Genomic DNA, 14,996 nt, shown 5'->3' with positions numbered 1-14,996 from the left:
AAAATTTCCCCCAGGCAGTACTACTGACTATTTTGAAATCTTCCCACTACAGGAAAGAACTAACTCTCTCCCATCAGTGGGTAGTATTGACAGAAAAAGATCACAAGGTTAAGGGAGGTCCCTTGTTCCTTGTTCCCAATCCCAAGAAAGGAACCATTACAGACATCCAGTACATAATGTTAAACAATGGAAGGGATTTCTTGGTAGTTTAATAATGATGGAGATGGTTGTCATCTATTCTGGCTCAGGAGTCTCTATATCACTCTATATCACCAAAATATCAGTGAAATATCTTGTTCTACTAGTCTAACCTCTTATATTTGTCACCTAGAAAATGGTGAGAATCACCCTTTAAGCCATTTCCCTTGCCCTAGCAGCAACAATTAGGTGGACACATACCCAGAAATGTTTATGTTTTCACCACCCTGAGACACTATAGGGTGGGGAGGGGGGGGTGGTAGTGATACAGAAACATTTCATAATATGTATTAACTTTGGGCAGCTTTGCAGTTGATTTCTTATGGAAATCAGCCTCTTTGTCTTAATGTTTTTAGTAGCCCATTCCCTCTTCCACTAATTTATTTTGTGCTGTTCTGTCTTCCAGAAAATTTAGCCTTCCCATGAAATGGCTGGAGCCGAATTCAGATGTACACAGCAGTGTAACAATGGCTAATAACCTTGCTAATGCTCAAAGTGGGTGCTACTATACATGGACCCAACTTCAACTTTGGAAACAGGATTATCTAACATTTAAAATACACAAGTTAGGGACAGGTAACAATTGAGCCCACATTTGTAAGTGAATTGAACTAACTTGCACTGTCTGGATTATGCAGTTATCCAGCAGACTAAGCTCTTCTCTACATTTTGCAATGTCATCTCCAGCTCAGCACAAAAACGCATTTATTAGGGACTGTCGCATACAAAAAAATAACATATTGGAGGAAATTGTGCACAAAATGCCCTATAGAGGAAACTACCTATGAAAACAAATGTGGATTTTCATGTAGATATTCTTTAACAACAACAACAACAACAGCGACACAGGATGAAACAGATTGATTAGAATGGAATTATAACTGAATACATGCAAAACTGACAAGGACCATAAAATAGAGTGATTTGTCCATCTCTGATAGGGTTTTGCAATATTTTCCCCAAACCTGGTATCTTCTAGATGTGCATTTGATTAAAATTCACATCATCCCCAGGCAGACTGGCCAATGGCTGGAACCTATAAACCAATACCACTGAAGGGCACCTATTCAAAGGAGACCAGGGAGTTTGGAATGCAACCAGAGTGAATGAGGCACTGCAGATTTTACAAAGGCAAGCTGTTACTGCAGTGTCCAAGAAAGTACTTGTATGAACCTACTAAGATGTTGCATGAACATCTTTTCTATATCCAGACTCCAAACAGATGATTGTAGGTCAATAGGAAGTTATATATTAAACTTTCCACAGTTTGTCCTAATTTACACGTAAAGGCTTGGTTATGTTGAGAGTGGTAGTACAGAGTTAATACTCTGTGTATGAATGCAACACTCCAGGGATCCCCACTCAGTGGCACAGCAGAGCTTGGACTCAAATCATTATCATTCATTCATTCATTCATTCATTCATTCATTCATTATATTTATATCTCATCTTTCTTTTCCTTTTAAGAAACTCTGGCTTTACATAATTTTCTTCCTGCTCACAATCTTATCTTCACAACAGCAATAATTCAAAGGGACTCTGTAGCCAAGAAAACTGAAGAAGCCGGAGACTTCAAAGGCAGCAATGAAGGAACTAAAAAGGATCATTAGGTATAAGCATGTTTCACTGGACATCAAGCCCAAGAATATCCATGCTATTGTATTGCTCATCACTATGTAAGGACAAGCATGCTGCACAGTGAAGGATGCCAACAGGGGGAACATTGAATCATTCAAAACATGGTGCTGTTTTGGAGGAGAACTTTGTGAATATTCTGGGCGAACAGAAGGGCAAACAAATGTATCCCAAATCAAATCAAGCCAGAGTTTTTACTAGAAGCAAACATGACAACACTGAGGCTGTCATACTTCAGACATAAGATTCCCTGGAGAAAACCATCATGCTAGGGCAAGTTGAAGCAGAATAAGGAAAGGAATACCAGATGTTAGATGGATGGACTCGATCAAGGAAGCCACAGACATGAATGTAACAAGAGCTGAGTAGGGCAGATAGGACATTGCGGGTGGGGGGCCATTCATAGAATCGCCATAATTTGGAGACAGTGATGGCACATAACAGTGGTGCAAAACACCCTCCGTGGGCTCCCTCACAGAATGCCTCTTCGTTCCTTCTGCCATCATTGCCATCTGCTTACTCCATCCTCTTGCTTGTCATCACTACCACTTGTTCTCTTGACAGTCAGGGAGCTAGGCAGATAGGGACATCTGCTCCTCCTCCTCCTCCTCACCTGCACTCTTGTCTGGAAACAAGCAAGAGGCAGGTTGGCAAGCAGGTTTCAAAAACAAAGAGGAGGAGCAAGTCCAGGGGCCTTTTGTCAGTGGATCCTTTTGCTTATAAGCAGACATATGGCCTCTATTAGGGCAAAGGCATCACCGAGGCCTTTTTCAGGCATACAGTATAATTATGTAGCTAAAAACAGCTTGAAATTATTATCACTTTTTTATTCCGAGGAAAGATTAAAAACATAATCCAAGTTAGGTATAAATGTAGGTATAAATATAATCATTTCATACTTGCAAAAATCATTGCAATAAAATTTAGCTATATTTTTCATACTCATGTACTTGTATTTTAAAGAAATGACTCACATTTTTAAAAAATATTTGAATGAAGACAATTCTGTTTTGCTAAGCTTTGCTTAAGATATATAGATAATTTTAATTTTCCTGCTAATGCATCTTCTACTTCTCATTCTGAACGTCCATAGCCATGAACTTCCCAGATGAAAGTGGACTTGAGCTGATAATTTTTTGGCAGAAGAAGAAAAAAGAGCTGACCAAGCAATCTCTGTAATTTGGCTGAAAGTCTATCCTGAATAGGTCAAGTCTATTTCCAGCTTCTGGGCAAAAATGATAATCAGACATCACGTTTTGGAGGGATGGATTTTAGGAGCTGTGAATAACTGTTCTCCAACAGAAATAAAAGGAGACTAGAATTGAGAAAGCATTTTGTCACTTGAGGCTCTTTATCTAGAGATAAATGTGGGGGTGCTTTAACAGTAATAAGCAACTATTACAGGATTAGGGAGATAAGTAGTATGCTGCTGAAATGTTGCTGTTGAACTCCCTTTAGTGTTTCAAGTCATGTACAAATTCTCAAGGAACATACTCTAATTCAAAATGGAACACAGAAAAGAAGGTGCTTCTCCTGCTTCTTTTTCCTCTTCCTAAAATATTATAAATTTAATTTGCAGCATATACTGTGGTTGGATCCAGTGGGCTGTGATGGATAGGGAGACATGAAGTGGAATAATTTTTCAGCTCTTTAGGTGACCCTGGGCCAGTGACCATTTGTCAGGGTACTAATCAGAAAACCATCTAGATGCTACCTTGAAATGCAGGGCGCAAGTGTGAATTTTAGAAATTGATCAATGTAGAACAAAGGAGCTAGAAGAACCACAAAGTGAAAGCTGGGAAATAAACTGTGATTTTCCTTATATAAATCACTATTCTTAAAGCAATCCAGTTTGATAGTACAGGGAAAATATGTAGTCATCTGTGTAGAATTAGGAAATCTCTGTGTTAAAGGTTGGTTTTCTTCCTCTACTTCATAATGGAGATTTCCTACTGCCACCAATGCCTTAGAAACATCATTTTTAAAAAAATTATAAAATACATTGTCATTTTCAATATGAGTGTCTGAAAGTGTTCTATTACACAGACTTCATTGACTGAATTTAAATGTTTTGCTTATTGCAAGCTTAGTCAGTGTAGAATCTATTTATGTGGAAACATTATACTTCTCCATTGCTTTTCCTTTTTGAAAAAGATTTTGGTCACATAACGAGCAGCAATCAACAGGGAAAATGTGAACATACATAGGAAAGTGTGATTTTTGTTTGCTAGGCAGCCATTACAATCATGGAGTCCATCCATAAAAATGGTGGCAATCCTAGCATACATCAAATTAAAAGTAAGGTATTGGAAAAATCTATAGCATTTTAGAAGAACATTTCCAAGGGTAAGTTTAAAGATCTTCTTTAAACCATGTGCAGATGCTTTAAATCCAGTACGATCAATGTGTGAAAGGAGATGGGCCTAAAATAATTTCCTTCGTACTCACTCCATCCTCCATGCATTGATCAGTCAGTGTGCACAGAGACTACATGTAAACAAGACATATATTTCTACTCTCCCTTTGCTATATTTATCCTTTGGAGTGTAGGGGTTAAGCTGCCACTATGATCCTAACACTGGATGTATAAATGGACATGCCCTTTGATTTTAAGTAACAAATAATTTAAGCACCTGAGACACTTCGACCTCACAGTTGATGAATCTGCTGTGTGAGTGTATAATTTAGCTGAAGTTAAGTGCAGCTGCATCCCATTGATTTCAGTGGAAGACTGACACATACTTTTAACAGTGACCCATTAAAACCAGTAAGATGTGCAGGCTGATTCTATCCATGTTTTTGGAGCATGCAGGAAATTTGATTCCACTAGTCCCACCATGTATGATGCATTACCCTGTCAAAGTAAGAGGTGTGATGCTGGTATTACCAAGCTGTTGAACACTACTCGAAGTATTTCTCTTCTGTTACTCCGAATCTTCAAGCATGAGAAGAGAGACTGTGTTGCTGGGGTCTGTGATGCTAGCTGCAGATCTTGGGGGTATTGACCTCCACAAACGCACAGTGGGGATATGTGTGTGTGTGTATGTTTTTACACATGTGTTTGCACATGCTCACACACACAAATGAAAACAGCAGTTCATATTCTTCTAAATCCAGGTAAAATAATGAAATTGGTGCAAAGACGAATATCTGACTTTTCTTTTTCTCCATTAGTTTCCTGCTAATCTTATTGCAGCTTCCAGCTGTCATAACTGCCTGTACCACACCCCCTGTTCAACTGTTAAAAACCTCTCATAGCCCTATGGACCAATATTAACTTAGGAATGTGGCTCAATTACTATTAATTTTGCCATCAGCAATAAAATAATCTTAACTTTAAATTAAAACAACAGTGCAGAGCCCCAAACTGGATGATAGGATTGCATCCTTAAAAGTGCCTCACTTGACAGTGGTGCTGCTGGAAATAATAATGAAAGAATGATAATTCCTCCCATCATTTTCTGGAAAGGGGCAATATGCTAGATTGTTATGCTGATATGTTATTTGTTCATTTAATTTAGATAACACCCAATAGCCAAAGCTCTCTGGGCAGTTTGCAACAATTTTGTTTAATAGCATTGAAACATCATGCTCGACTCAAATGCTGAGGTTGTCAGAAGATGGCACCTAGGAATGTGTAACACTGGAAATCTCGTTCATCTTGTTCCATTTGGACTTAACAAACTTCCAGAATTTCTGAAGGCTTTTTCACCTGCAGTTTATGGCACTGAAATTGCATGTCTTATGTATGCTTAGTTGGTTGATCATAATTTTCCTTTCTGAAAAAACTGAAGCACCTTCTCTAAATACTTAAACTCACAATGGCTATGATAGTGCATATTGACAGAATAGCTATAATTCATACACATTTAGCAACATTTGGGCCCAGTTTGAATGTCTTGACCACACATCTAGCTAGCCAGGTAGCTAGCTAGCTAGCTGGCTCACTCACTTGGTCTCTCGCTTTCTGAAATCCAACTGAGGAGTAAAAATCCAGTAGGTTCTGTCAGCATGTCCCTACAGATTCCATTCAATCAACCCTTTGCTGGCACTAATTCAGTGTGATGCAAGTTAAGCTTGAACGTTAGACTTGTGCTACTGCTACTGCTACTACTACTATTTTAAAGAACAGTGGTTTGTGCATTCTTTTTTTTAAAGATGGGGAATGTGCAGATAATTTTACTTACACTCCACAATCTGTGCTAATTGATTAGCTGATGCAGACAGTTGCTTCTGGGGACAGCAGGTGGAATGGCCCAAAAGGGTCTGTTCAGTCCAAACAACTCTCTTCTTACAGATAGGAACAGCACCAATCTAGAGCTAATTCTAGATCACCTACCTAGAGCTAATATCTTTACCTTTAGAGAGAGAGAGAGAGAGAGAGAGAGAGAGAGAGAGAGAGAGAGAGAGAATATGTTATATGATTCTAATATGCAGAATATATTAAGTTTAGAGATCCCTGACCTTTCACCATCTTACACTGCAAAAGTAAAGCACCTGGGTCCAACAACAGCAATAAACTGATTTTTTTAAAAAAATCTTTCTTATCCAAGCAACAACACCAACAGCCTTGTTTTTCTTCTCAGAACTGGAAACCCAAGGGTCTTAAAACAAAGAGCTATGCAGTCCTGCATCTCTGAACTCAGCATGCATTGTAAAGCAAAGAGTGCATCCAAGAAGGAAGTCCTTTTTGAAATATGTGCTGTGTCAAACAGCCCTCTTTATTAAAATGGTTCCTGTGCTAGAAAAGAAGAAGAAGAAAAGCATGAGCAGTAAAGTGCCAGGAACATGACATTCAAGCTAATAACTGTAAACTATTCATCAGAACACTCATAGATTAGAGCATAATATTTCACAGGTGAGGATGGAAATGGGCAAATGGAGGCCAGCCTAATTTCCATTGTAATAAAAATTAGTAGACCAAGGCTGCTGTGCTTCTGATCGTGCTAAACCAAATGCGGTCCACCAACCACTGCTTGTAAAAGCTTTTTTGTTGCAGGCCTAGGCAGGGAGCAAAGCAGGACTGATAGCTTGATGGCAGTTGTTTTATATGGCAGGTGGGAGAGACAGCTGCATTCAAAATGGATGATTGATAAATTGTTTAGGTTTTTTTGTGTGGTTGCTTGAGGATTGCTCAAGTAGAGGTCACTTGACAGTCTAAAAGAGGATGCAGATTTGCATAAAAATTTGCAAATGCTAGTTTATATGTTGAGTGTCATAATACCTTGAGTTTTGGACTGGGACTTGGGAAGTGCAGGTTCTAGGTGCCACTCAGCTATGAGACCCAGGTGTAACTTCAGGCTGGCCACTGGTTTTTAGTGTAACCTACCTTAAAGGGTTGATGTGAGGATTAAATGAGAGAAGAAAAGGAAAGAGATTATGTAAACTGTCTAGGGTTCCTTGTAGGCAAACAAACAAGATAAATAAATGCAGTAGTGAGGAATACAGTAGTGTGGAGAGTTGTGACTGGTCACCTGTACACCTTGATCAGTTTGCTGTCCAGGTACTGTTGATGGGCAACTTCACCTCACAGGTATTCCTTCTGTGGGTTCTTTATCTTTAAACTGGGCTTGGACAGCTGGACAACCTTCAAGCAGAATGTTGGACTCTGTAAAAGAGGGCATATGACCACCCTTTCATAAAAGCATCACAGAAGTTGTAGTACTTCTTAAGAGTCTCACAGGCCTTCTGCCTCCCCAAGCCTATTCCTCAGTGTAGTGATTGTGGTGTGTTTGCCAGGTTATATAAAACAAAGTAAGCTATCTTATAATCTATATAATAGGTCAATGGTAAAGTCAAGGGCTCTTAATCTGCACTGCAGTACCCTAAATCCTGATAATACACTGCAGTTCTTGCTAACATTCAGGGTACGATGACTTAACCCCTCCACCCACCTTATATTTCTTGTTGCACTGTTCATTTCCACCAGTTTTTTGTTCCAATATATTCAGCCTTTTTATAATATAGATATAATCCTCACTCCCCTATTAATGGCTTTTTCCAATTACTTTGATTCCCCAATCCTTGCTAGGAACTGCTGCATTTTCCCCTAGCAGGGTTCCTGTATTTTTAACAGCCGCGCGACAGGAAGACATTCAACAGGTACAGAGTTTTCTGTCACTGTATCTCCATGCTGGGAAAAGCTGCATCCATTCCTACTATGTAGCTATTAAATGTACTCAGTTGGAACTTCTGTCCGAAGCAGTTACTTGTTTCTTGCTGCCTCCTTTCCATTCTTCTTGAGTGAGACAACTACTCTCCTTTGTTCCCTTCTCTGAATTCTTCTCTGTTCCTTCTTCAGTCCTTGCTTTTCTTTTATCAGGCTTTTAGCTCTTCTTTCATCCTGTCTTGTGTACTTAACCTGAAACATAAACCCTTTCAACAAGGAACCATATAATCCTCTCTCCTGCAGAGCTTCTGTAACATAGTTTTCTAAATTCAGCTGTGGTTACTGCATGCAGCTATCATGATGACTTTGAGCACAACCTCAGAGGCTTTTTCCTCATTTAGAGATGTTTATCTGAACATCCAGGCAAGTTAGTAGGATGATTTCACTCCTTTGATTTCTGTGCAACAAGAGAAGGCTTGCAGTCAGAATTGGGGGAGGGTCAACTCTTGATAGGGACATGATGCAGAATCCAGCAGTGCTGTTCGTTCCATAAACTCAAATACAGCTAGCAGAACACCACTGAATCTCGTTCTGTTATTCAAGCCCTTGTATATTAGTGTCTTGTGCACTGGCACTTGTACAACTGCACTTGTGCACAAATAAGTTCAGCTGAAATCTCATCTTTGAAATAGTTTAGAGCCAAGTTTCTGCAAATGCAATATCGTCTGCACTAGAAGTAACACAAGTGGATATGGCTGCGCTATCTATCCTGTCCAACACATTGACCATAGAAGAACTGTTCCTTCCCAAAACACAAGTGGTATATGTATAATTATATTTGACTTAATTTTTGGCTGCACTTCAGGACAAGGTGGCATACAAAACTGAAACACATGTGATAAATAAAATTCATGTAATTAAAGGTCTTTAATATAATAAAAATGGCAAATGTTCCATGAAACACACACACACACAAATGACAGAGTCTGTGGCATAACTGCAGCTCTAACCCAATCTAATTAAACAAGGGCCAAAGGAAACAAGTCTTTAAGACCTTCTTGAAGCAATAGGGTCTGACATATCCTGATGGCAACATTTTCCAAAGGTCTTAGGCCACTGCAGGAAAGGGCTTTCCTTTCCTAACAGAGACAACACAAAAGCTCTGTTTCCTCATTTTCCATACATTTTCCTAGTATATGGAGGGGCCTGTGATTTTTCCACCTGATTCTACCCACAGCCACAATGCATTGGTGAAAACAAAGAAAAAGCTTTGCATGCATACAAATATACCTGTGTATGAACTGCCTTACGTCAAGAACTTGAGCTCTGTACAGAGTAGCATTTTTTATCTCATGTAGTCTAGGGTAAGACTAGCCAGCGTTGCCCCACTTCCCCACCACACGTTAATCTCACACAGACAGTAAGCACAGGTAACTGAGTGGGTTTACTTTGGAATTGATATGCTTAGGATGACACTAAGATTCATGTGTGTATCTAAATATTACGTATACAAACTGTAAAATTAGAGCCAGACGGTAATGAGAAGAGGTCAAATAGCACCTGACAATTGTCTATATATACTTAAGAGTTTATACATTCCTCTAATGCAGAAGGCTGAGAGGCCATTTTCACACATCCCCAGAGATCCCATGGGACATATTCAATTCCATGCAACACTGTCAGAGTCCACAGGGGCCATGCAATTTGCAAGATCACCAGAAAAAGGGCCATCCATTTGCTGCTACAATTTGTCAAAGTATTCCATAGCAGCTACAGAGCACTAAATTTTGACCCTTGCAGAACCATGCAGACCCATCCGGCTTTCCAAAAAAATCTTCTCCCACTGCATTCAAAACCATAGGCAAGGATGACAATGGCCAAATGCAGTTTGTGGATGATGCGTTGCCCACCTGTGCTCCTCTACCAGTTCTTCTGCTTTTGTTCGTGGGCATCTTTGTATACTCCTGTGCCGATCTAAAATACTAGCTTTTTCTTGAGAAGCGATGGGGATCTAAGACAACCTTTAAATGCATCCCAATGTTGTTTATACTATTATCAAACCATATGGTTCTCATATGTTTTTGCAAATTTATTTATTTTAAGTGTGTTTTGCTTTGCTCTTGAGCCGGAACGACTCCCAGAGTGGCTTACATAAGATCAGTAAAAATAAATACCCACAGGCTTACTATCTAAAAGACGTAACACAAAAGACAAGAGAAAATAGGAAGAAAGAGGAAAACAAGTCAAGCAATTGTTAAACTTACCAAATTCTTATAATGAACACTTTATTAGAAGCAGTTGAGCAAAAGGAGGTACCCAACAGCTGGCTTCTCAGCAGAGCAGACAGAAGAAGCCATGGATCCTTAACCTGTTTGGACCAGTGGGACGATCCTGGCACTTGAAACTGTGGTGTGCACCGCCACTGAATGCCTTATCAGTGCAATCAGTGACTTGACATCTACCCCTTGCATACATGTTTAGAGTTTAACTTACTCAACAAAATATTTGTTCCATGTCTATTGGACACCCCAACATCTCTTTAATCAGGGCTTACATAATTCAGCTCTTTGCTGTACTAATGCTGCTTTTGAGCATATATTTTGGCAATGTCCAGTGTTTGCTTCTTTTGGGGAAGTCACACAGATAAAGTTTGTGCTGGAACAGTTTTTAATATTTGCTAATGTGCAAAATTTTTAAAATTGTTTAATTGTGTCATAAATTTGTTTAATGGGAGGGGAAATGGATTCTCTGTGATCTTTTGACAGCTAGAAGACTGACTTCTAAAACTGGAAGGATTAACATTCATTTCCTATCATACAAAGGACTGAGGATCTTACAACTTTTTCTCTATATGAATATGTGGCATATAGTTGACAATTTCAAATGGATTTGAAATATTTGGTACACATTTTGAAACCTATGAATAATTGCTAGTAGTTGCATGCATTTCATACAAATTCATGTGCATATATTAAAAACATGGAGAAAACCTGAATTAAAAAATACAAATTTGATGCTCAAATGCTCCCTCCCCCTATGTGGGAGCCACTGGAGGTGCCCCTGGGCACTGTGTTAGGCTTCCACAACATCAAATACTTTGGGTTTTCCTTCAGATGCACCTTCATGAAAAAGCTGCTTTCAAATGTTTGTTAAGGAAGGAATCCCAGTGGAGCCAGGCAATCAGCAGATCTGAGGGTATAAGTCTTGCTTTCCATTCCCCCTTCTGCTGAAGTATATGCTTTTTGTTTTTCAGGTGCACTCCTCTTTGCCAAAATAATGTGTTACATTATTAACAGGCTACACTGTTTCTTCATATTGACATTCCTTCTCCTCTTCCTTGCTTTTTTCTTTTTAACAGCGGAGGATGCATGTGGAGGGACAATGAGGGGATCGAGTGGGATCATCTCCAGTCCTAATTTTCCTAACGAGTACCACAATAATGCTGACTGCACGTGGACCATTGTGGCAGAGCCTGGGGACACCATTTCACTCATATTTACGGATTTTCAAATGGAGGAGAAATACGATTATTTGGAAATAGAAGGTTCAGAACCACCCACAATATGGTGAGTGAATCTTTCTCATATGTAATTCCCTGACATTCCTGCAGGTTGTTTCTGTGCAAGATTTCACAGCTCTGCCTCTTCTTGACTTAAATGCTCCTATTCAGCAATTATTAGCCTGTGGGAGAGAAAATGCAGGTACAACATGGGTAACTTTCTTTTTAATGCTTAACAACTAATGCCAACTTTGTTTACCAGGATGGGTATTACAGACAAGTAAACTGAGAAAATGGTATGGGTTTAATGTTAGGCCAATAGCATTTTGTTTTCCTTTGGATTTGCAGGGGATCTCTGTGGAATCTGAAGCATATGTTATCTGAAAGCAACCTTCATGCTTTCTGCAGGTGCATAGATTTAGTTGTTTCTGCTTTCAACGAAACCTGCTAGTTTCTTCTTACATGTTTTTGATAAACCAAGGGGATAAAAGTGCTAGTTCAGAAATGCACAAGTGTACAATTTGTACTCCTGGTATTATATGGTTCAGATTGATATTCCATTGTTTTCCCCTGCTATCTAGTGCTGGGAACTTCCAGTGGTTTCTGCTTTACACAACTTTCTGTCTCACTTTTACCAGTGATTGACAATGGTTTCACTTCTCAAATGGGGAATGTAAGGTCTGATTAACTCAGCTGCTGTGCTATCTCTGCTGATCTTAGATTGATTTTCCCCATTCTGTAGTTTGTGAAGGGTTGCACAGGGGCTGGCAAGGGCAGCAGGTGACTGAGGTGAATCTCCAATGTACTAATAGTTTTACAGTAGCAGTCACTGAAGTAGAAAATGTATAATAAAAAGTTCCAGGAAAACTGATATTAAGAGCAGAGTCAGTTACCTCCTTTAGGGTTGCTTTTCTTAGCATGCATACATAGTTAACCCAGTACATTTTTATGGTAGCATAGTATAATTTCCATAATATACTGATCTTTCCACATCTTGCTTACAATAACCTCCGGCATTACTGAAGGTCCAAGTCAGTTTCTGTAAGAGTTTCCCCAGGGGTCTTGTGCTGGTGAACTATTTTCAGTAGAAAGGGTTGTTATTGTCCCTGGAGTTGATCTAATCACACTACTATACTCTTTGCTTATTGCACTTGTTGAATTATTAGGAAGTAAGTGACTGTACAGAAAATGCAGATACCTGTTTCTTACCACAGTCAGTCCTACAGGTCACTGTTAGGACCCATATTTTCCATGCATATGAGGCTGATTCTGTGCTCTGCATCTACATTTTAAAAGGATCTTAAGTAGCAGGATTGGGAAGGACCATTGACATGGCCTTTGGAGACCCCTGTCAGCCAGAGCAAATACTGAATAACGTGTGTAAGACAGTCTTATGTATTCTTACCCATCTCACCACACCATGATTTTCAGCTGAATTGTTTGCACTGAAAAGTGTTATATTTGGAGGTGATGTTTGGCAATATTAACACTTCATTGGCATCTGTGGGGCTGTTGCACATGTGCATGTCATCACTTGATTTTTCAGTCACCTGTCAATGAACATGCATTTGCAAAGTGACCCTGCTATTTCACTAAAATGTGTGAGATGAGGATCTGTACTATAAAATCAGATAAATTCGGAACAACAGTTCCTGTATGTAGATGATATTGTATAACCCAGGGTGAGGAACCTGTGTCCTCACAGATTAGGGTTGGGTGAGAAATTAACTCCAATCTGGAGGTTTTATGGGTTTGCACAAGTGGATTTACTTCTGAGTCTTTCAGCAAGCCAAGATAAAATTACACACTGAGATTTTTATGAGCTTTCTGATCCTACTAATTTCACGGGAAAATGTACACAAAAATGGACACAATTAGGAGAAAGTGTTGAGAAAATGTGCTCATTGGAAAAATGCACTCAAAGCTATATTTCATCAATGTGAGAGTTCTTGAGTAAAAAAGACCTATATTTTAAATGCATACATTAATGCATTAACAGCAACAGCAGCAGCAGCTTATATGGAAATGGCACAGAATGAGTTTGACTTTGAAAAACCCTATGGTCTGTATGAGAGCAATCATCCTCATTACAGATCTATTTTTGTGACTCTCACAAACTTACAACCAAAACAAACCAGCAATAACAAAACAAAAACATGAAAATAAATAAATGAAAAACTTGTTTACAGTACATAAAGGTGAAATATACCAAATGCAATGAATACATATTAAGCTTTTACAATCATGTGTTTACAGTTATATACGGAAATATTCCTCTTTCAGTAGGAATAGTTATGTATAAGTTTTTAAAAAGGTAATGCAACTGTTTCTATATTTATCTGTACATAGGTGTCATCTAAATATGACCCATTCAGTGGCTAAAACAGTCAATATATCCTCAGTCCATGGAGTAATTGAGGGGGACATTTATTGTTCCAAATATTGTTGGACTTCAACTACATTCAGCCCTAACCAAGACGACTATGATCAGAAGTTATGGGAACTGAAGTCCAGCAACATCTGAAGGGACACACATTCTGTGCCGCTCAGGACTTATTGATGAGTTTCATTTTCATACTAAAGTAGTATACCAGAGATAACTCCCGCTAACATTTAAATAAGTTAATTATCTTCAGTGAAAAGAGTCAGATTTGTTAGTGATTGTTCACACTATTAAACTGCTTAAACATGTCAGTAGCTTAATTATTTTAAAACCAGAATTTATTCCTGCCATTAATGGGATAACACAAATACTATAAAGATGATATTTATCATTCAAATTACTAAATCTTCATTTGCCTTTTATGCAGCAATTCTATGTAGAGTTAATCTGACACTTGAAAAAGACCTTGTTTATGTTTAGTTCATTTTTATCCCTTAGATGCAAAGAGCCTCATGTTTAAATGATGGAACAGAGTAAACATATAAAGATGGAAATGCTTCTATTACCTAAGTGCAAACTATAAATTAAAGTACAGCATTAAAATGCTAATTTAATAATTGCTCATTTTAAACAGCAGATTGAAGGAAAATTCTATCCCAAGCTTGTCATTCATATTGTGGAATTAGATTGATGTACTTGGTTATGCAAAAGCACCTCTCCATATGCTATGGGGGAAAAAAATCAAAAAACAGATCTACAAAACTTAATTAGCAGAGATTTGTTAATTAGATTTATTATGTTAATACTTTTTATCCCTTTAGAGAAGCTTTTTGGTTCAGCCTCCTAATAGCTATGTTGATTATATATGCAACAAATACTTTGTATCAAAGGATCCTCATCTGTTGCTTTTCTTCAGGAGTCTGATGAAACTGATCACCCAAAATCCTATTAGAAGTTGAAGCAAGGTTATGGAGTATTGTCCAGCCAATGTATTAGAGATTCTGTCTTCAGTTTCATTTAGCTATTTCATATTTTGACATAAAAGAAATGGGGTTATTTAATACCATGTTATCCAACTGAATAGCAAAGGGGGTGATTTTTTAAAAAATTAATAAGCTTGAAAATCATTGTGAGTATTGGGCAGTCTCCTGGAACATAGTCCGATGCAGAAC

At 38.5% G+C, this 14,996-nt stretch overlaps 1 protein-coding gene across 1 annotated transcript in view; it reads left to right on the top strand.

Moving 5' to 3' along the window:
- CSMD3 (CUB and Sushi multiple domains 3) overlaps nt 1–14,996 on the top strand; it is a 650,552-nt gene that overhangs the window by 198,819 nt on the left and 436,737 nt on the right. Inside the window, exon 5 of the mRNA XM_044421466.1 lies at nt 11,301–11,508. Within this exon, the coding sequence (XP_044277401.1) occupies nt 11,301–11,508 (208 nt within the window). The remainder of the gene's footprint in view (nt 1–11,300; nt 11,509–14,996) is intronic.

Source organism: Varanus komodoensis, unplaced genomic scaffold, assembly GCF_004798865.1.
Source record: "Varanus komodoensis strain SLA01 unplaced genomic scaffold, ASM479886v1 scaffold12, whole genome shotgun sequence".
NCBI classification, from domain to species: Eukaryota; Metazoa; Chordata; class Lepidosauria; order Squamata; family Varanidae; genus Varanus; species Varanus komodoensis.
The sequence above is the reverse complement of the archived record's forward strand: the minus strand, read 5'-3'. Positions and strand labels throughout refer to the sequence as shown.